The 23,712-nt window shown below is 38.6% G+C and overlaps 1 protein-coding gene across 2 annotated transcripts in view; it reads left to right on the forward strand.

Moving 5' to 3' along the window:
• Window positions 1-23,712, forward strand: part of ctdp1 (CTD (carboxy-terminal domain, RNA polymerase II, polypeptide A) phosphatase, subunit 1) — a 141,962-nt gene that overhangs the window by 15,704 nt on the left and 102,546 nt on the right. For both annotated transcript variants that reach the window (XM_065293353.2, XM_065293360.2), the window contains exons 8-10: window positions 1,075-2,031; window positions 9,964-10,105; window positions 10,596-10,826. In XM_065293353.2, the coding sequence (XP_065149425.1) occupies window positions 1,075-2,031; window positions 9,964-10,105; window positions 10,596-10,826 (1,330 nt within the window). The remainder of the gene's footprint in view (window positions 1-1,074; window positions 2,032-9,963; window positions 10,106-10,595; window positions 10,827-23,712) is intronic.

Here is a 23,712-nt window from a genome sequence, read left to right on the forward strand (position 1 = left end):
TTTTTGAACCACCAGGGGCGACGCGAGCAATAAAGTCAAAAACAAACACAAAGAAGAGGATAGAAGAAGTCGTCCGCTGGAACAACCCTGGTGCTTTTAACATTAGAGTTTGATATATATAAATATGAGAACATGAATAAAACAACAATATTTTAAATATGTCTTTATTTAACATAATCATTTCATTAACGTTTTTACTAAACAAACAGTACAGACATCTTAAGGTTTGTATTTTATTCCTCGTCCAGTAGTTCTTTCAATACAAATATAAGCCAAACATTCTGAATCATGTAAAAGAATTTGTGTTTTAAACTGCAAAGTTTCCATACTTTACTTACAGAGTGTCAGATAAATATATACATTGTTTTGCTTGGATTGATCAAAGAGATACGTCACAGGCTTGCCTGCTCGGACAGAATCGCCTCGAGTTCGGTCATTTTGGATGCGGAGCCGCGCGGAAAGTTACAAAAAATGCCGTGCACAGCGCCACGCGAAATGGGGTCTCGCGCACCCAACACGTGCGACCGCCCACTCCGCGTTGACGCCATTTTTGCCGCGCGCACCAACGCGCCCGTGCGGACGCGTCGAGTATAAACATAGCTTAACACACAGGTTCATGCAGCTTCTCCTCCGATGTAATTTCCTGCTTGGTGCATCCTGTTTGTCCACACAATCTCTAAATGAGACATCTTTGGAGTGTTTCTCGTCTCATTGGTATATATTTGCTTAGATCCTAAGCTTTGCTGAAAGAGGCGATTAGATTTCTTTCAAATTGCAAAACTTTTTGTGAAAGAAAAAAGTAGTTGGGTGTGCAAGGTTTAATAAGAAGCGACAGTGGGCTTTTAATAAAGGTGCATGTGTGTGTGACCTCTCTCTGTGAGCTCAGAATTAATCTGCTTATCAGAGGAGAGGAACTAGAAAGCACCCTGCCAGTCTTGAGGTCAGCGTGCCAACCAGCGGCGGGATCTATTTAACTGATTTACAAACTTAAGAAAGGATAAAATACGCCTGTATGTTAAATACTCATTTAATGGTAAGTTAAATCTGAGCATTATTTCTGTTTTCATGTTGTAGGTAGCCAGGCTGGACGGCCTGCAGAGAACGTGGAGTCTTCTAGTACATCAGGACAGGAGGAACAAAGAAACGGGCTCAGGAAATCCAGCAAGGATCGAAAAGCTGGGCACGAGGATTCGTCATCGTCCTCTGCCAGCGCCACTCAGGGACCTTCAGCCAATGAGAGGACTCACCCCACTGGGGAACAGCCCAATGAGAGTTCAGATAATACTGACAAGTATAATGTGAAAGCGGAGGGGGAGGCCAGCTCAGGTGTGACTGAGATGCCAAATGCCGCTCCTGACAGCACCTCCAATGACCTGGAGTTTGACCTCTCAAGTGACAGTGACAACGAAGAGGATAAAACGGGATTATCAGACAGCGATGGTGAAAAACGGACGGTAGAGGCTGGGAAACGCAAACAGGCAAAATTGGATTCTAAGAGCAAAGAGGATGATGAAAACGGGGGTAAACAAAGGACAGAAGTGGGAGATCTTCCAGACACCGATCTGGAAGGACTTGGTGATTTAGGGAACGGCTGTTCTGATAAGAAGGAGGTGGAAACAGAGTCACAAAACAGTGAGCAGTCAGGTGTCACCATGGGGGAGGAGTCTTTAGACCACAGCATGGAGGATGAGGATGATGAGGAAGAGGAAGACACCGACCAAGACGACCACCTCATTTATCTCGAGGGGGTGTTGGTTCGCATCCACACGGAGTATTACTCACGCTACGAGGCCTTACCTCAAAAAGAGAGTTCGGAAATGCCAGATATCCGGAAAATCGCCCCTGAGCTGAAGGGTCGTACGCTGGCGGGCACCACAATCGCTTTCAGTGGCCTGTATCCATCCAATTATCCAATGGAGCGCACGCGAGAATGGTACCACGCCAAGGCGCTGGGTGCCAAGGTTGGCAAGACCCTGGTGGTCGATGCCAAAGACCCAAACCGAACCACCCATCTCATTGCAGCACGTTTAGGTGAGTTGTACATACGTTTAATGCATTCATTGTCACACGTATTTCTTCACTAGGTGCATCTTTTTAAAGGGTACATGTCACAAGACTTTTTTAAGATGTCAAATAAATCTTTGTTGACCCCAGAATACGTATGTAAAGTTTTAGCTCAAAATATCATATAGATAATTTATTATAACATGTTAAATTTGCCACTTTGTAGGTGTGAACAAAAATTTGCCGTTTTTGGGTGTGTCTTGTTAAATGCAAATGAGCTGATCTCTGTACTAAATTGCAGTGCCGTGGTTGGATAGTGCAGATTAAAGGGCGGTATTATCCCCGTCTGACATCACACGGGGAGCCAAATATCATTGGCCTATTTTTCTCATTCTTTACAGAGAACGGTTTACCAAAATTAAATTACTGGGTTGATCTTCTTCATATTTTCTAGGTTAATAGAAGCATTGGGGACCCAATTATAGCACTTAAACCTGGAAAAAGTCTGATGTTCATGATATGTCCCCTTTAAAGAATGGGGAACTTATTTTTCTACATGGGAAAATGTTGGATTTTTTGTAATGGGTGTTCTTAAGCAGAATTGTTAAGGTCATGTAGATGGATTATATTGATTTAAATGTCCTCTTATTCTCTCTCTGAGCTTTTTAACCCTGTCGTTTCACTAAAACACATTTAAACAGCACACTTCCCAACACAGTTCAGGATGTCAGACTGTTATCTATCACATTCGTAAATGGATAACTGATTCAAGACCTTTCAGTTTCAACTCTAGGTGGAAATTAAAGCGGAAGTCCACCCTAAAACAACATTATGCTCCAACACTATATTTCATGACATATATGTAGTTGATTGTGCTGCCATCAAATGTACTAACTCCATATAAAAAAATTAAAGCTTTTAACTGCTACAGTAACGGTGATTTGACGCGTCATCAAATCACCGGAAGAAAAATGCACGACTACATTAATTCTGAATGTTCTAAATGGGGGCGGGTCTTGAGGCGAGATGATTGACAGTAGATGATAACGTTTTTGATTGACAGCTGCACAGGAGCTAACGTTAGCTTGCTTTGCTCGTGTTTATAATAACAACAACATGATAATAACTTTCTACGTAGTATGTTTACCGTAGTTACACAAAACAAGCAACAACTAAGCCAAATGATGTTTCAGATATTTTAACAATTTTACATTACCTGAGTCCGCGGAAAAACTGGGCTGAAAACAGTACTCAAAATCTTCCTGACGAAAGTGCTGGCTGCATATTCAAAGTAGTGTAGTGGTGGGTCAGCTGAGGGTCGCGTTGATGTCAACAATAAAAACTCCCGGTGGCCTGAATTTGTTGTCCTTACATCCACATACTGCACAGGTTCTAGTCATCTTTTATCGAGGGCTTTGGTGATTTCCCCCTCAGAGACGTTTAAAGCGGAGTTACTTTTTGGATGGGTTCGTCTGCCGGCTAACTTCAAGTTGACTTGAGTTGATTTGAGAGCTAGTTGAGCGGTAAAAGAAGTTATTAGGTTTGTTCAACTTCATGTGGCGTTGCAAGAATCGACAGCGGGATGACGTCAAAGTACCGCGAGAGCGATTCGCGAAATCATACGGAGGAGTTTGCTTTTAAATCCCTTTCGCGGAACCTTGACGTCATCCAGCTGTCGGTTCCTGCGGCGCCGCATGAAGTCAAACAAACCTGACGACTGCATCGAACAGTGATTAGTGGGTGGAGCTAATGACTCAGTTTCGCGCAGTGCATTCTGGTTAATTGTGTCCATTAAAGACCGTTACGAAAATTCCGCTTCAACACACTATCAATCTAATAATCGAAATCGTGCAAATTTATTTATTTTTCCTCATGTATAATGCAAAGTGGACATAAATTACCCGTGATAAACAGGCTAAAATGTCTAGATTGGACTTCCCCTTTAAGAGGGGTGTTTGCTAGGCATGTGCATTTATGTCATTTTTTCATTTCGATTAATCCATAGGTCTGAAGAACGAGTACTCGATTAACTGGGGGCGGGGCAATCAAAGGGGCGGGGGCGTACACGTCATGGTGAAAATGAAAATATTTTGATTAAAACACTCAAATAAAATTTAATTTTGAAGAAACTATGTCAGAACAATGAACACATACTAGATTCCTAATTAATCAAATGTTTTTAACAGAAACCTCTAACAGGAAAAGCTGCGTGATGAAGTGAAACTAAAGGGTTAATAAACACAAACCAAAGCCCTTTCTATTTGACACACTTTGCATAATATTAAGCCTTTATACAACATAAATGTACAACGTGCATCTATCTGCATAAAATGCAAGACTTCAACTAAGGTTTCAATTAAGTTATCAAAAAAAAAGAAAGTTTAACTCCCTTTGTGGATGTGCATCATAAACAGCGAACTTTTAAACACGTCCAGTCAAAGTTCAAGCTTCCTAACATTAAGCAGCTTTAAGTGTTTTGCTATCATTTTAGCGTTTAGCTGTGTCGTGTCGTCCTCTTACCTCAGTCAAGATGTAATGGTAATGCTCGTATGGCTCTCTGGTATCTCTTGACATTTGATGTTTAAATATGAGATGATAATCCATTGAACTTTTGACGGCGCTGTACATTTTGCACCTGACTGACTGTATTTCCGAAAATCACGACATCCTTAAACCATGGTGCCTCAGTGATGTGAGTTGTGGCTGGCTTCACGGGATCAGGGGGCTGCCGCGCATTGCGCGGATCAGCGGGTTTCTGCGGTGCGGTCGCGCGGAATTATGTTTGTTTTTGAATCACTTATGGTAATGTTACTGATGTCATACGTCGTTCTGCGTAGCTTGACACAACGTCAACACGCATCTCCAGACCTACCACATGCGCTTGTAATGCTAACCAGACATCCAAATGCCGCCATATTCACAATAAATAAATAAATAAACCCACATGATCATCGTTTTCGTGATCGATCATCGATGCCACGTTCGAGTACTCGAGCAATCGAGTACTCGTGCCCATCCCTAGTGTTTGCTGTCTTTAACACATGGGTCTGAGTGTTTTTAAATAAGTATTCCTCATATTTGTCTCTTGCAGAAAGCATGAATTTCACAAGTGGCCTCATTTTCTTAATTTGGAACATGTGGAACATTTTTATGTGAATCCCATATGAATTTCCATGTGAAATTTATGGGATCACATGTGGAAAACATGACATTAATGTGTTTATTTTTGTAAGGGGTGGTTAAGGTAATTTTAAGATCTTTTGGGGTTTGTGGCTTTTTGCGTATTATTTGTGAATTTGATTATTATTTCCTCTGAAGGCTTTGATTGGTTATTTTTCAGGGGCTGTCTTTGACTCTGATTGGTGACTCCCAGCCCTAATTATATACATTAGAGTAGTGAATTATACACCAGGTGGAGAGTGCAGATGAACTTTGTCTACACAAATGATGGCTGTAGTAAAACCATTATTGCTTCATGTTTGTTCTGGGTCACTTTAAGCAGTTAATGAAGCTCTCAGATGTTTTAGCAGAACTTTAGCAGTTTTTCTGATAGACCCCATTCACATAGCACTTTGATCCTAGAAAATTTCCATAAAATTGGTAGAGAGCCTTCTGTGTGAACACAAACACGTACTGTAAATGTTTTGGGATCACTCCCATAAAAGGGGACTTAGTAACATTGCTCTTATTTAACGGAATGTGTCATGTGCGAACAAAAGGCAGAAACAGTGGCTGCGTCCGAAAACTTAAGGCAGCTGACTTGTTGCCTCGCTGCCTCATGAGGCAATGACTTTGGAGGCATGAAGGCAGCTAAGAGAAACGCTTTCGGACACACTTTAAAGGCAGTGTGTTTGAAATCTAAACTGAGAGCGCCTTTGTGATAACTAATCACATATTTGAAAACTACAATACTAATTTCTCGATAGAAATGCAATTAAAAGGTGTAAAAAGTGAAAATATACATTTATTTGGACTAAATTTGCGCTCCAGCCGCTTTCTTGGCCGCCATTTTATTTTTGGCAGGGCTCGGCCAATCACATTCCCCTTGCGCACACACGCATAGGATTGTGGGACAAGATCTCAGGAGTCAGGAAGTAAACCTAACACTGGATTCGGACATGCCTTGATGCCTTCCTGCCGTGGAAAGCTGCAGCAGAAGGCAGCAATTTAGAGTTTTCAGACACAGCCAGTGCAGTAAATTGCCGTGCCATAGTGAGTAAGTTCGTGTCATCTCAAAAGGAAGTTTTCGTTCAGTTCTTTTACACAGGGGAAATTAAATGCGGATTAACATTCCCAAAGAAAATATCTGCAAAGTGAGATCAGGGAGTCCCTATCTGCCCTGAAACTGAGATTAATCAGCAGCATAATAGAACAGCGCATCACATGCTCATTTATGATCTTATCATAGACAAAAATGCACGTGCGTGGTTTCACAAGACTTCAGACCGACTTTTACCCATTTTCGGTTTTCCGCGAGTGATTTGCTGTGACGCGCGGCCAAGATGGCGACGGCAGGCAACGCCTACTTTAAGCTTCAAAAACGATCTTCACAAACCAATGGGCTGTATTTTTTACAGTCTATGCTTCAGACTCTGCAGAAAAAACCTGCCGGTAAAGTGCAGGACTTTACATACGTCAACAGGATCTTTAAAGGGGACAGAGAATTAAAAAAACATTTTTACCTTGTCTTTGTTGAATAATGGTAGTCTACCCGCATTCACGAACATACAAAAAGTGCTAGACATGCTAAACATCTCAGTCTCATAGAAATTCCTCTTTTAGAAATGTCAGCCAGAAAACGGCCCAATCTGAAAAACTGATGCTTATGACATCACAGGCATCTAACTGCCCCTCCACTTTAAAATAATTGGTTACATTTTTTGAGTGGCAGCAAAGTCAGCCAATCTGTAATGCGATTGCAAGTTAAGCCAGTAGGGGGAGCCAAATAGGTGCAAAAGCACTTGTTTAAAATCCCCCACCCTAATAGAGCTATCTGAGAGAGGTTTTTAGCAATCTTCTAAGGCATTACAGACCCAAACAAAATTTTTTTGTCTACATGTCACATCACAGAACAAGAATAAATACCCCGTTCAATCATTCTATGTCACCTTTAACCACGGCATATGTGTGAATGCATGCACAGATTCCGGAAAATGATTGGCAGTGTGAATGAGCCAAAATCAAACGATCCCAGGTGCATTTTACGTGAATTTTCCATAATCTCGGTGTGAAAAGGGCTTTACACTCCATAATATAAGGGCTATGATGGTGGCAGTATTTATTTACCTCTGAGATTCATGGTTTATAGGCCACGGTTTCTTTTTTTTGCCAGTGGGTGCTCGTCACAACGTCAAGCAATGCTTAGGTTACTTGCTGGCAATGACAGATGCTCTGGAGCCCAAACGCTTCGAAAAGAAGTAGGAAAGCAGCACGGTCATGTGTTTTAGACGTGAAATGTGATGAGAACCAATTGAGCTTATGTGCTTGGCCATTTGCTGGGTGTTTCGAGCCGAGCCGATTGTGTCATCAAAAACTTTATTGTTAGGTAAAATGTATTCTATCTTTTCACTTACTTTCCCAAACACTGAAAATGATTTTTGGGGCTGAATACTTTTGTTTGGTGCATCCCTATGATTTAGTAGTCAACCTTGTGCCATCCCAGACTCCTTTACTTGTAACTACAAGTTGGCAGCTACAGTTGCAGTCTTTGTTTAAAAAACATTCACATTGCTCATCATTAATCAGTTTATTCAAATGTAAAGATGGGAGGAACTAACTATTGTTTTATAATGCTTGGCAGAGTAGTTTATGACCAGTCAATTATAAACATAATTTAGGTTATAAATCAAACACTCATAACTATTCAAATGTGTTTAAATTAGTGATCTGTTAAGCATTATATAATGCTTAGTAATGTGTTTGTGAGCATATGTGTGATGTATATCATACAGAGCACATGCAGTGTTGTCATTGATGATTTATCATTTAATTGTTCCTCTGAGCTGGTGTTGGATCAGAACTTCTGCTGGTGACACTAATCAAACCCGTTTGCCACTCGAAATCCATTATGCAAAAAACTATCCACCGCTGCCCAGTGTCGATCATGCAAATAAATTAAAATGAGTCTATTGTTTCACCGGGTTCATCTTAACACCATCCGCCCCCAAAGAAGCCCACATGCACTCACACACAGACTTGGACAATGAAGTGAAAACCTAATTACAGTCGAGTGTTGTCTAATTGGCCACCATTAAGCTCTACAAACATTTCCACAATCCAATGTCACCACACTGTCATTTTAACTGTTGTTAGCGTTCCTCTGTTCCTGAGCCAGCACTATTTCCCATCTCCGTCAAGCACCAATCACAGGAGCAGTTTTAAATGGGAGAGGAGCCACAGGAAGAGTGTAGGATGAAAGTGAATTGACAAAGCCGGAAAAGCTGAAAGTCTTCTGTATCTTTTTGTTGTGTATTCTTCACAGATCTCAGCGTCTGCTGCCAGTTTGTTTGTCTGTAATTGCTTCGCTGTGGTTTCCAATGTCTCGCTTATGTAGACCCAGCTTCACATACCATCAGTTCAGGTGTACTGTGAAAGTTGTGTTTTATTTATGGGCTCACAATATCTTTGGTGGTTCTAGACTGTGTGGCGCCCTGGGAAAACCCCGCCCTTCAGTGCCATCCATCACCACTGCTAAAATAAAGATATTGTAACAACACAAATAAATAATTATTTCAAACAAACAAGCACTTTTAACAAAAAGCACACAAAAAAAAATTTTTTTTCACTGAATTCTAAACACCAAAGACTAAACCTTTCCTAACCCTGACTTTTCTGACATTATTTGATGGAAAGTCATCAATTACACCATCATATGTAATCTGCCCATGGGAATTTCAGGGTTAATTCTTATAATAGCAGCACCACTAAGGTGTTCTTTTTAAGGGCCTGTAAATGTGCATTGAAATACAGTCTAACACTACTTTGATAAACATAATTAGGGCAGTGACAAAAACGGTTTGGCAAGATAAGAAATTCAAAAATCTTTTTAATAAACTTGTTTTAAAAGCATGCATCAGGTTTATTTCAATGCACATAGTGTATTTATGTTAATTTTATGCAATAAAAAATTTCATTTGCACAATTTTTATGAAAGTTAAGACTGAATGGACCTGAAAATGTCAAGTGGTGTAACTGCCAATTGCGTGAAAGAATGCGAAATATTAAATATTTTTTCCACCTTGATGGCATGTAAGCATAATCATCAAAATAATAATAATAATAATAATTTTAAAATATAATTATATTAGTTATTTGTCTTGACATATGCTGAAAACAGCTCTGTTTTCTAAATAATCTTTGACAAATGGTGTAAAAATGTTTGTAAAAAAATTTTATTAACTAGATTATTCTATTTTATTCCACTTTTTTATGAATATATTTATATTTACATTAAAAAATTCTAGTTACACCAACTGACACAGACTGGTTACACCACATTGACATTTTTGCCCAAAATATTATGTCAAAGTGAAATAAAACCAGAAATTTTAGACTTGGTCCTCAAAAAAGAGAATGTATGCAGGTAATCTGCAAATTTATTTGAACCCTTTTATATTTTATTGAACCATACAGACACAAAAAAATTTATGTCAGGTCATTGACCCAATTATGATTTTCCATTTAAATATTCCTTTATTCAAATGTAAATGTAATTTCGTATCAAACTTTGAAAGTTAACCAAATCAATAACATGAGTGACCTGAGCCCATATTAGGTACCCATTTTTCACAGGGTAACTGACATGGGTGCAGGTCAGTCATTTTAACGGGTTACTGAGGCAAATATCACGTCTACGTTTTACGAATGACAAAACTTTGAATATGAGATTTGACATAGCCAGAAACTTTCAAATAAAAAGTGTTGTTGATGTTTATTTTTTTATGTTTATGCGTCTTTCAGGCACAGAGAAAGTGCGTCAGGCTCTGGGCTGTAAACATCTTCATGTGGTGAATCCTGATTGGCTGTGGAGCTGCCTGGAACGCTGGGAGCGAGTGGAAGAACAACTCTTTCCTCTCAGAGAGGACTATAACAAATCACACAGGTATTTTTATCACACTCGCTCACATTTTTGTGCCCTTTTTATCTTTACGCATCCGATTCAGTGTTGAACAGTAAAGTTTTGCTGCATCAGTGTTTTCTGTGTAGTTCAATAAAACTTTTAGTGCGTATCATAGCTCTTCAGGATAGAAAACGTTCAACGCTACTGTAAAGTTTAACCATAAACCATCAGATTGTGCTGATCCTACAGTATTACATTTAAATAAGAGAGAGAATATTTGCAGACATTCACCTAAAAATGTAAAATTGTGCAATCATTTATTACAATTCCCTCATGTTAAACTGTCTGTGACGCATAAAAGGAGAACGTCTTTATCTATTTAAAATCATCTGCATATCAGCCATAACATAGCTGATATAAGAGACCAATCCAACTATTATCTTTGTGTAAAATAATTAAATACTTGCTAAAGCAAAATATAAATAACAAGTTAAATATTTAACTCAATTTTTTTTAACAACCTTTCATTCAGGAGCAGCAGTCCCGGCACATTTCCAGACGTCCAGGGTTCTGTCCCGAGGCCTCTGTTCCAGCCCCTTCCCGTCCAGCACAAGTCGCCGCCAGCGCCAGAGATGCGAACCTATGACCATGTCACTGGCAAACTGATTCGCAGGGGACCGCAGGCCTCTCGCCCTCCCTCTTATCTTCACTCGCATGGATCCTCTATGTCTCTGCAAGCACAGGGAGATCTGTCCACCCTCAGGTACTCTCCTGCCGCCTTATTGTGTGTGTATTAAAACTTAGCAAAGGCATTGAATTTCAAAGCACCAATTTCTTTACTTAGACTCTTACAGGTATAATATAAATCAATCACATCATTTCCTATCATAAATCAGTCCCAATCTGTCAAACACTACCTTTCATATTACAGGGATCATTTCCTGCACTTTGTTTCCATTTTCGCAGTATTTCTTTTTCGAAAATTGGTTGTTTCTGACCGTTTCCCTCTCCTTACTGTTTAGACCCTAGTGCTTTACATGTAAAATGTGACCCTGCCTGTGAAAACCCAATTTTTTTTTGTACATAAAATCGTTCTACATAATGTTAAATGCATTCAGTAAAAGTAACACGCCTCCTTTTTGCGCTGAACCGCCCAGGGAGCGCAAGTTCATTCCCTAGTTTGCTGACGTGCATCTGTGGAGGGAAAAACCCCGCTGTGCGCCGGCGCAAAATACGAATGATACATGCGTCACTGACAAAGTCAATTGCGCTGGGTGCAAGATAGGGCCCATAGTGTCTTTGTTTTTTATTGTATATATTGTTTATATGTTTTTTATTCATTAATCTGACTGGTTTGCACCCTAAATAGTGCGCTTACAGGGATGTGATTTTCCATATAAATACGGATTTCCATATTTTCTGACCTTGGTGGGATGACTTGTCTAAATCACGTAAATCCGATGATTTTTATTTTTGTGATGGTGGGGGGGGGGTGCGCGCTTTGTTTGGAGACGTGCGCTTTGCCGTCATCTAACATGTATCCCAGACAAAAGGTTTGTTTGAGTTCATGCGGCGCAGAAAAAACCGACAGACAGTTGACATCAAAGTACCACGACATTGCTTTGAGAAATCATAATGAAGTCTGCTTTCGAATCGCTCTTGCACTACTGTCCTGTCTTACGCCTTTTCTGTGTGACCTGAAAGAATTTTATACTGGAATAGATTGGAACAAATGATGGACATGGGCTACTCCTCGCTTGTAAGTCACATTGGCCTATTAGCCTACTGTAAACAAGTAAATGTAAACATGTTAAAACTGCAAAATATTGCATGAAATACTGTTAATACAAATTGGTTAAAGCTTGACAGATTGACGTCTAGTCCACGCAGTCAGAAAAGCAGAAATATCACACATACATGAAACTAATCGCATCAATAATAATCAGTCAAGTAATCAGAAATAAGTATTTATGTAGCCTTATAAGTTATAAGCCTTGCAAATGTTAACATTTAAGCGATTGTAGACAATTTGAGCTACAAAGATGCTACACAAACTCAAAAGCTCACGCACAGTGTTTTAAAAGGCAACAAACACATAATTTCTTTTTAATTGACAGGAGATTGACAAATTATCTTGTAATACCACAGTCGTGGCAAGTATTCACATAAAAACAGTCGTTTATTATAAGTGAACAGTTCAGAAAGAAATCAGATGTGTCAGTGTATGGATCCGTGCTTATCTATTCCTAAAGGGACAGTTTCTCTTATAAGAAATGCTTATGTTTGAGTCATTACGCCAATCAAACTACAGAAGACAAAATGATAATCACTTCTATAGCTTTAAAAAAAATTATTATATTTAATTTTTAGTTTCAAAACAGTGTTACTATTCATTTTATACTATTTTTGTACCTAAATACTACTGTTAGACCTTAATTTATTTCTAACTTTGTTCTTTTCTATTTTATATGCTTGTAATTTTTTGATTTGTTCTTATTAAAGCCTGATTTGTTTGACTAGTGTGATCGCTCTGTACTAGGGTAGCCATTCGTGCCAGTTCCGCCGGACACATCCCGAACAGGATTTCGCTGCATTCTCCGGATACGACCGCATACGTCATCGAAGTTATTACATTTCAGTTAATACATTAGAAAATTAAGATTTATTTCAGTCATTGTAGTTTAATTCTTCCCTTGAAATGTAACGGTTGCTTTTCTGAAATTAAACCTGAAATATTAAACCTTGATGACGTATGCATTCGACCAATGCGATTTCCGGAGAACGCACCCGAAATTCTGTTCGGGACATGTCCGGCGGAACTGGCACGAATGGCCACCCTACTCTGTACAGCGCCCAGGGGCGGTTTGGTTAATCGCGCCCCAGCTGGGTTGCACGGGTGGGCTGGAGCGCGGTTCACTTGGTCTCAGAGGAAGGCTATGGTGTGATCGCAATCGCGTCTGAGCGGGATTCAAAAGGAGAGACATCAATTGCACGACCACTCACCTTCATCTGCCTCCGTAAAAACCTTTTGATGGGTGCGGCAGGGTTACGTGAATGTCCGAGCTGCACACGAAAACTAAGCAATATGATCATCGGGCAACATACAACTCTGAATAAAAAAACACAGACTTAACATTATAGTGTGTTGCAGTGTTAAGAGAGCACTTTACTTCCTGTTTTCTTCAAAACCATCACATTTTAATGACGAAAGCATGCCCGGCCTCAGATCGATAAAGTACAGTGTGAGTGCGTGCATCTGGGGGAGTAGGGAGGGGTGACAATTGAGCTGGGGCCAGAGGTGTAAAGTACTCGAGTAAATGTACTTCGTTACTGTACTTAAGTATTTTTTGGGCTACTTTGTACTTGTACTGAGTATAAAAAATATAAGCAACTTTTACTCTCTACTCAATTACATTTTTGATTGGGTATTTGTACTCTTTACTCCACTACATTTGAAATGACACTTAACGTTACTCGCTACATTGTTTATTCGTCAAATAAAAACGAGACGAAAGTGTCAGAGGGTGATGATGGATAGAATCTGTGGTCGCGAGGTTACACGCACACACATTTGGCGCTGCGCAGAGCAATCGTATGAAATCAAAGTACTGCGAGAGCGAAACAAATGCATATGGAGAAGTCTGGTCTCGCGGTACTTTGATGTCAAACGCTGAATGGCTTGCGTTGAGCCACCGTAGCGGGACATCTGCGTGCTGCGTATGTCATAACTGTAGAGAAAAGTTCGCGTCTGGTCTGAGAGAAGAGATAAAGAGCAAACATATGGATGCATATCACATTTGCTTCAGTCAAGGGACCCTTTGTTAAACTTGTGATGCTACAATCAAATCAAAAGTGATGCGCGATTGCAGGAGGGTCATCCCGCAACTCAAAGGCAAGCACAAATGTTTATATACTCTGATGCTACCTTATCAGCTAACCTGAGCTGGTACATAACTTGATATAACTTACTATATAAACCAGCGAGGTCCTGTACTGATTGCCCGAGTAACTTAAGTACATTATAAGATTGATAATAAGTTAATTTCACTGTCCTCACATTTAATCAAGTATGCTGTAATGTATTTACTGTAAAGAGGGATGCATGACGGAAGAAATGTAGTGCACTTGTGAGATAGTGGTGTTACGTACTACATGTGTTTACAATTAATCTTTCAAATGAACAACTTCACGTTTTTAATATGCATTATCATATTTCTGTTAGTGTAATTTTAGTTTACTGTAATTTTTTTAATATTAAAATTATATCTTTTTTAGGATAGGCCTATATAAGAATATTTGGTAACACTTTACAATAAGGTTCATTAGTTAACAGTAGTTAATGTATTAACCAACTTGAACAAACCATGAGCAATACATTTGTTACATTATTTATTCATCTTTGTTAATGTTAGTTAATAAAAATGTAAGCTTTAATTGTTTGTTCATGTTAGTTCAGAGTGCATTAACTTATGTTAACAAGATTTTAATAAAGTATTAGTAATTGTTGAAATTAACATTAACAAAGATGAATAAATGCTGTATAAGTGCAGTTCATTATTAGTTCATGTTAACTAATGTAGCTAACTAATGTTAACTAATGAACCTTATTGTAAAGTGTTACCATATATTTATATCACAAAGTTAGGCTATATATTTTTCAGCATGGCACATTCAAGTACACAATGACACTAGACTAAAATTAAATGTGTTTAAATTAAATTTCATGTAGATTTCTAGACTAAAATCTCATGGCATTTAGTTGAATAAAATTAGACTAAAAGTAAATCAATTCAGATGACAAAAATATGACTAAAACTTAATTAAATTTTAGTCAAAAGACTGTGACTATGTTTAATCTGTGTTTGTTCTGCCAGGTCAAAATTTTGAGGTGTTTGATTTCTTTTCTATATTAGGAAATAAAACCTCATAAATAAACTTTCTTAGTTTCACTGCCCAGACCTACAATGTCTCTTTGTGTTGAGGACTAGTGCATCTTTAAGCCAACATTCAGTACGAGTAAAAATACTTGAGTACTTTTAACTTTTGGGTTACTTTAATACTTTTACTCAAGTCGTATTTAAATTGGTGACTTGTAACTTGTAGTGGAGTAATTTTTACAGTAAGGAATTTGTACTTTTACTCAAGTATGGCTTTCAGCTACTCTTTACACCTCTGGCTGGGGCATGGTTTGGATAATATGAGTGTGCCCTAAAATGTATTTATGAGCTACCCAGGCCTCCAGTATCCCAAGCACAACACATAACGTCTGTCATCCGAATAATAAGTTGTTTATGTTTGTACTGTACCATAACTATAAAAAAGCCTTAAGGATCTATGTTATGAGGTTGCAGCAGGTTTAATACAGAGAAGTTTCGATAACAGCAAGAGAAATCATACCCTGACAGTATAACGTTTTCATTAGCGTGGAGACCTCCTGTATGCCCCAAACACCTCTCGCGCAGTCATTTTTTGGTCCCCCGTTAGAAAGCACCTTTGGGAAATGTGCCCGGTCAGCGAAATTCTCTTCAGTGCCTGTGTGCTGTGCTTGCTTTATTTTTTCGTTTTGTATTGAATTTCTCATGGAGTCTATTTCACAAGCTCTGAATAAAATCAAAGGGATATAAAGCATTATGCTTTGGCAGATCTGGGGTTGTAAAACACAAATTATTAGCGAATTTCGCCATTGGCCAATGCTTTGACAAGAGTAAAATATAAGCAAGACTGTAAATGATGATAGAATGAGATGAAGTAGTATGCCTTCTGTGCCAAAATGTGCCGACGAGAGAAATCTTTATGAAAAGATGCAAAACTTGAGATGAATAGTGCACAACGTGCCTGCCAGTGTTCCTATCTGGTTATTTATGCGCATTCAGTGCTGTTCAAAGAGACAAGGCGGAGAATTGATTTAAATTATGTCTAGTGAGCACCTAGCGATAAAACGAAGCGACAAAACAAGATGGCACTATTATTACCAACATGCTCTGAATAGCGGATAGCTCTTACTTTATCAGCATGCACTTTACTTGATTTCAGACTTTTTCCATTTGGCTTACTCCTGCCTCCCCATAATACCTACTGGTGTGTTTTCAATCACGGCAACTTTATAATTGTTCGCCTTAATATGTGATGGTATAACCACAGCGCTCTAGACAGGTACAAGCGAGGCGCCTGGAAGCTGAGCTGATATTTCATAATGAGCTCTCACCACTTTTTTTAGCTCGTTCTGTGTCTGCGGCAAGGCCTGATGTGTTCGAGTGAATAGCCTAGACCGCATGGAGCCCGGTTACAACGTGTCACATGTACAATCACATCGAGTGCTCTTGCGTCGCTGATGAGATGATGTACTGGTCTCCTGGCAACAGAGCTTGTTGAACGGTTCAAGAACAGAAAATGAGAGGCCACGAGCGTCCGTGCAAAATCACCCATGTTCATTTTTTGTTGCTAGGTAGCGAAGGAGAAGAGGACTGTATGTGCCGCTACATCCGAATACATGTTTTTACAAGAGCCATCTAAAACAAATTGCTAATTTAAGAGAGAGAGCTGTTCAGAGATTGTCCACGGTCATGAAATGTCATGTAACTGTGACTACAAGGGCTTAGAAAAGTTATACAAGGAGGTTATTTAAGCTGTGACTTTCCATAAAATTTAGTGAAAATTTGTTTGTAGTTTAGCTTTAATATACTTTGACTTTTAAATAGGGATGCACCGATAGGATTTTTTGGGCCGATACCAATACAGATTTAAACAGACAACTTCTGGCCGATACCGATGCCGATATTAAACACTTGTATACAATACTATACAGTTACATATAATGGATTTCTTTATGCAGTTAATTAATAAACAAACGTATCTGCCTTTCTCGTGCTATTGCCGATATGCCGACGGTTTCAAATGCATCAAAAATCGTCCGATTAATATCGGCGGACGATAAATCGGTGCATCACTACTTTTAAATGCCTATTTAGTAGTCCTGGAAAATCGATTGGTCAACACGAAGCTGGAATGCTTTTCATTTTCACAACACAAAGGCTGTCCATTGCAAACAGTACAATAAGATTCAGTTATTCAGCATTTCATTGTGTTTGGTTGTGCATTTAATGTTAAAGATGGGAGACATGGCCCTGACCCAAGATCAGTTCTTTTAATTGTCCTGATATTGTGAAGGTTGAAGTTTCAGTAGACGTGTGACTGGACTTGCTGTGCGTGAATAAATGGAATAATGCCTTTGCAAGGCAGCAGTAGAGTATTGTAAAATGTTGAGGTATATGAAAATTTCTAGTCTTGTACAGTCTATAGTTGAATGAATGGGCTTGTACATTGAATAGTTTGCACGTAATTTCAGAAATATGTGGAGCCTTGTCTGAAAAGTTTTATATAGACCTTGAAGTTGAACTTTAATATGAAGTTTTAGATTTGAATTCAGGGAAGCAAATTTGCAAAATATTTATTTTCATATTTTAAATGATTATTACATTTCATGTAGGTGAATTTATACCCAGTAAATGTAAATACAAGTAGCACTGGTGCTCCCAAATTGAAGTTAGGAGCACCAGCAAAAATTTAGGAGCATCCATTGAAAATTATAGGAGCTACACAACTTCATTATCCTGAAGATTAAATGCTTGAACAATCATACTCAATCTTAAATTAGTTGTCATACACTTGACTTGTGCTTAGCCTTATGCACTTATGCTTAAAATGTGTAGATGTGGCCCTATAAAAACATTTAATGTTATTTTTTATTATTTTAAATTCAAGTCCCATTTTTTTCTGTTTAAATTTTACTGTATTTAGTATTTTCTCTTTAAATTTTTTTATGGTTAATTACATTTCACTTATCAAATAGCATGCTTAATAAACTGATTGATCTTGTCTAAAATAATCAAATAAAAATAAAACAATTTAATTTTTTTATTTTATTAAATTTATATTTTTTGTTAAAGTGCTGCATAACAAAACTTTGTTTTAAGTTTAAAATGAAAGTACAAATCTTTTGAGTGATTATTTTGTGTCATAAATAATTTTTTTATTATTTTAAAAGTAGATTTTGCTATACAGTAGTAATATATTTCTGTCAACTTTATTACGTTTCACAGACTTTTATTCTAATGGGTTGTCAGTGTGTATTTGTCAATTAAACGATGAAATCCGCTCTGAATATGGACTTTAATAAGTATTTGAATATGTATTCGTGTCTTTGGATGCTAAAAACAGCGCACAACTGAGTCATCTTTATAAAGTTTCATTGGTCTCTATGAGAAGTTGGCTAATTATTCCACAGTATATGCGAATGTTTTGTAAAGAAATTAAAACAGGTCACACCACAACATCATTTGCACTCACTCCCAAATATATTTTGAGGTTGCTCCAATATAATTTCAGCAGCATATGCAAGCACAATGGTTGCAATTTTGAGCCCTGTAAATATCTAAGATATTACGTGAAAGTTTTCAAATAACTTCAGTAATGAGATTTTAGTCGGCACTGATCTTACCGATCTTAGTTTTTCGATATGTATACGCGCACATCGGAAGAGCTCTCCGAATCTGTCTCATATAAGCAGGAGTAGATGGTTTGTTTAACTCCAGCCTCACTTTGTGTCTCCACTGTGAGTTCAGAGTTGATTTGCTTGGCAGACCAGTCTGGAAATTACCCACAATCCTCTTGAGTCAGGCTCTGTTTCTACAGAAACCATTGAGCTGCCCACAGTTCTAGAATGCAAAGAGATGAATTTCTGAAACGATCAGGTCTTTACTCTGCATTCATTTATCTCTAGTCCGGTGTTATATTGTCATCAATTTGATGTTTATAAAGTTTCCAGATTCAGTGCATATAACACCGTGTCCTAACTAGATGCAGCAAGATATAATTCCAGTGATGAGCAATTTGTCTGTCAATACTTAAAGAGGTGTAGCACGATCCAGTCAATCACAAGACACAGCCAATCAGAACAGATTTGCTCTGTTTGCATTTGTTCTGTTGTTTTTTTTTTTTGCTCTCTCACACTGCAACTGAGGAGCGCACACACATACACCGATGCATCCCTCTGCTTTTTATGGCTTGTGCAACTTCTGGGATTTGTTTTATATTTCTGCTTTTAAACTATAAGCAGTCTATAAGCATTCTCTCCTCTTCCATATTTGATAATTTATTTTCATTATGCACAGAATTTTCTTTGAATGAGATCTCCGTATAGGCGAAGCTGTCATGCATGTCGTCGCAGAAATAGAAACCATTTCTAAAAATGGAAATGTTGAGGTGTCGTGGATGGTTAGGACAAAAACTCTGATTAAAATGGAAAGATAACTTTGATCACATGTTGCACCACTGCGTTGCGTATACGAACATGGTATGAAGCAACTTTTAATTTACATTTAGCAACTAGTTCTATAAAATCAAGTAAGAAAATCAAAAAGTTTAATCCAAAATTAAAATATGCATAAAATGAATGTAGGCGAATAGAACTGTTATTAATAATAATCTACTATAAATAGATATTATTGATTATATCACTTTCTTTATGATAATTAATAAAAAGCATGTCACTTACTGATAACTTTTTTTGTTGCTGTCCATTTTTTTATTCATTTGCATTAGGGGACGTATTTTGTTATTTGGTGCCGTGATGAACACAAAAATATTCTGACAATACCTGTAACGGTTTTATAGAGGGTTTCAGCAGCAACAACATAAACAAACTAGAAATGCACCGATAAATCTTCCAATAACCGCTATCGGTCGATAAATGCAATTTTAAACTTGGCATTATATGAATGAATCACATTTAGAACATTTAAAGGGGTCGTAGTTTAACAAATCAGAGTTTTTCCATGTTTAAGTGCTATAATTTGGTCCCCAGTGCTTTTATTAACCTAGAAAAAGTGATAAAGAACAACATAGTAACTTTGTTCTGGTAAACCATTCTCTGTAAGCATGGGAAAATTTGTGTCATTCAGATTTCGCCTGTTTATTGACGTAGGTAGCAAGTCTAATTACAAAAACACCACTCCTTAATTTACACTATCCAACCATGGCACTGCCATTTAGTGCAGAGAGAAAGAGAGATAAAAAATAATTGACAGCACAATTGAGTTTTAATTTCATCAAACCACCAACCTTGCGATCAATGTTTGCATTTCATCCGCGCATTTGTATTTTAAAGGATACACCCAAAAACAGCAAATTTTTGCTTGCACCAACAAGGTGGCAATTTTAACATGCTATAATAAATTATATGTGGGGTAACTTGAGCTAAAACTTCACGCATGCTCTCTGGGGACACCAAAGACTAATTTTTCAATTCAATTCAATTTTATTTATATAGCGCTTTTCACAAAAGTCAATTGTTTCAAAGCAGCTTTACATAAATAGAAGCAGTGAAAAGCACAGAAAACGACAGATAGCACAACAAAATACATGAAAGCATGAGCAGTTAAATTTGCTGCGGCTATGACTCAATATTATAATTGCACGTATTACTAAAGCAACGTATAGAAGAGGAAGCTAGGTAAAGCCCAAAAAGGCTGCCTCCCCGGGGTGAAAAACCCCCTAGGAGAAAAAAAACCCCCGTGCTTTTATCCGAGGAAAAATAAGTCCTAGGAGGGAAAAACCCTTGGGAGAACGGAAATGGAGATTTAGCGGAGATTAAGCGGTTCTGCCGGTGATCGTTTGTCAGGTATCAGCTGGGCATAACGTTGAAGGACAGCCAGTAGATCAGAGGTGTGCCGACTTTCACATCTACCGGGACTGGGTCTGTTTGTCTCGTCCTCGGGTCGAGGACGAGACAGGGAGAGAAAAACAAAATCGTATTAGCGTAGCGGCCGTTCATATGTATTGAAGTGTCACACAGTGATGTGGTTTAACTCAGTTTAGTTCCAGACAGACTAAATATTGCGGCATAATTATGTTATCCACAGTTGAGGATTTAGCAAATTGGGGGCCCAATGCGAGGGTATATATGGTAAATAAGGGTCACCTTCCGATCTTTAAGAGAAAATGAAACCTGACGACCCGTTTGACTAAGGCCTAAAGCCCCACTGTCGTCGTTAATACAGGTTCACTGGCAAACGGGTCTATATTATATACCATTTACAGGACCAGGAGAAAACGCCAAAAAACATCGCAACCCGACCATACCTGTTAACCCGTTTGACTAAGGCTGGAAGCCCCACTGTCGTCGTTAATGCAGGTTCAGTGGCAAACGGGTCTGTATGGCATACTATTCATAAGACTTACGATAGCGCCAAAATCGCAACCCGACCATACGTGCCAACTCGTTTGACTAAGGCTGAGAGGCCCCACTGTCGTCGTTAATGCAGGTTCAGTGGCAAACGGGTCTGTATGGCATACTATTCACAATACACACGAAAGCGCGAAAAACGCAACCCGACCATACATACCAACCCGTTTGACTAAGGCTGGAGGCCCCACTGTCGTCGTTAATGCAGGTTCAGTGGCAAACGGGTCTGTATGGCATACTATTCACAAGACACACGAAAGCACCAAAATCGCAACCCGACCATACGTGCCAAACCGTTTGACTAAGGCCGGAAGCCCCACTGTCGTCGTTAATGCAGGTTCAGTGGCAAACGGTGGCAAACTATTTAATGCAATTCATTTTAAGTGTTCATGCAGAAAAGGTTTTTATTTATTTATTTGGTTGGTCTGTGTTATGACTGTGAGTGCTTTGTTCCGTGAAAATAACTATTGCGAGTTAAGAACCTTTACTAGACAAATTATGCGAATGCTTTGTTGAAGAGAAAAGTTTTAAGTCTAGATTTAAAATGATCGACTGTGTCTGATTCTCGGACATCGGTTGGTAAATCATTCCAGAGCTTAGGGGCTAAGTAGGAAAAGGATCTTCCACTTTTAGACACTTTTGATAGTCTAGGGATAATAAATAGGCCAGAATTTTGCGACCGTAGTGTGCGTGATGGATTGTATTCTGATAGTAATTCTCTAAGATATGAGGGTGCTAAGCCATTTAAAGCTTTGTAGGTGATTAGTGATATTTTAAATTGGATGCGATATTTAACTGGTAGCCAGTGTAAAGATGCCAGAATTGGGCTTATGTGGTCATACTTCTTAGATCGAGTAAGTACCCTTGCAGAAGCGTTTTGAACTAGCTGAAGCTTGTTGATCTGATTTGAATGGCATCCCCCAAGTAGCGAGTTACAATAGTCTATTCTAGAGGTCATAAAAGCATGAATAAGCTTCTCTGCGTCAGATGTAGACAGCATATGGCGTATTTTTGAGATATTTCTAAGATGGAAGAATGCTGTGCGGCAGACGTTGGCGATATGACTATCAAAGGATAAGTTGCTGTCGAACATCACACCTAAGTTCCTAACCGTGGAAGATGGCACCACAGTACAGCCATCTATGTGCAATTTGTAATCTGACATATTATGTTTGTAGCGATTTGGTTCAATAATAAGTACCTCTGTCTTATTGGAGTTGAGCTTAAGAAAGTTATGTGCCATCCAGTCACTAACATCGCTAATGCAGTCTTTTAGCTTAGAAAACGTGTGTGTTTCGCTGGGATGCGAGGAGATGTAAAGCTGGGTATCATCCGCATAGCAGTGAAAACTTATGTTATGTTTCCTGATAATGTCTCCTAGGGGTAACATGTATAACGAGAACAGGATAGGACCTAAAACTGATTCCTGCGGTACACCGTATTTAACCAGGGAGTGATATGACTCTTCCTCATTTACATAAACAAAGTGATAGCGATTGGTTAGATATGACCTTAACCAGGCTAGCGCCTGACCACTGATACCAACATAGTTTTCTAGTCTATTGAGTAGGATTCTGTGGTCTATTGTGTCAAATGCTGCACTAAGGTCTAGTAATATAAGAATTGAGATTTCACCACGATCGGATGTTAATAGGAGGTCATTTGTAACTCTAAGCAACGCTGTCTCTGTGCTATGGTGGGGCCTGAATCCTGATTGGAACTTTTCATATGTACTATTATTTGTCAAGAATGTGCGTAACTGGCTTGCCACTACCTTTTCTAATATTTTCGAAAGAAAAGGGAGATTTGAGATTGGTCTAAAGTTATTAAGTTCTCCTTGGTCAAGCTGTGGTTTTTTAATTAGCGGTTTAATAACTGCTAGTTTGAAAGCTATTGGAACGTATCCTATTTCTAGCGATGAGTTAAAGATGTTTAGAACCGGGGTTGACACTACAGGGAATACTTCTTTAAGTAGTTTTGTGGGAACGGGGTCTAATATACAGGACGATGATTTGGATGATGTGACTAGTTTAGAGAGCTCATCTATTGTAGTAGGTTTAAATGAATCAAGATGTTCGTATGGTAGTCTAGTGTTAAGTGAACTAATGGGTAGAGTGGTGGCTGCCTGGGTAGCTACGATGTTTTCCCTAATAGCCGAAATTTTGTTAGAAAAGAAGTTCATGAAGTCGTTACTATTGTGTTGAAGTTTACTATTGGTTTCTGTTTGTTCTTTGTTTCTAGTCAGTTTCGCAACTGTGCTAAAGAGGAAACGAGGGTTATTATGATTCTCATTTATAAGCTTGCTAAGATATGTAGATCTGGCGGTTTTAATAGCCTGTCTGTAGTGTTTAACACTCCGTTTCCATGCTGCGCGCCATACTTCTAACTTTGTGCTTCTATAATTTCT

The sequence above is a fragment of the Paramisgurnus dabryanus genome, chromosome 19, assembly GCF_030506205.2.
Source record: "Paramisgurnus dabryanus chromosome 19, PD_genome_1.1, whole genome shotgun sequence".
Lineage (NCBI taxonomy): Eukaryota > Metazoa > Chordata > Actinopteri > Cypriniformes > Cobitidae > Paramisgurnus > Paramisgurnus dabryanus.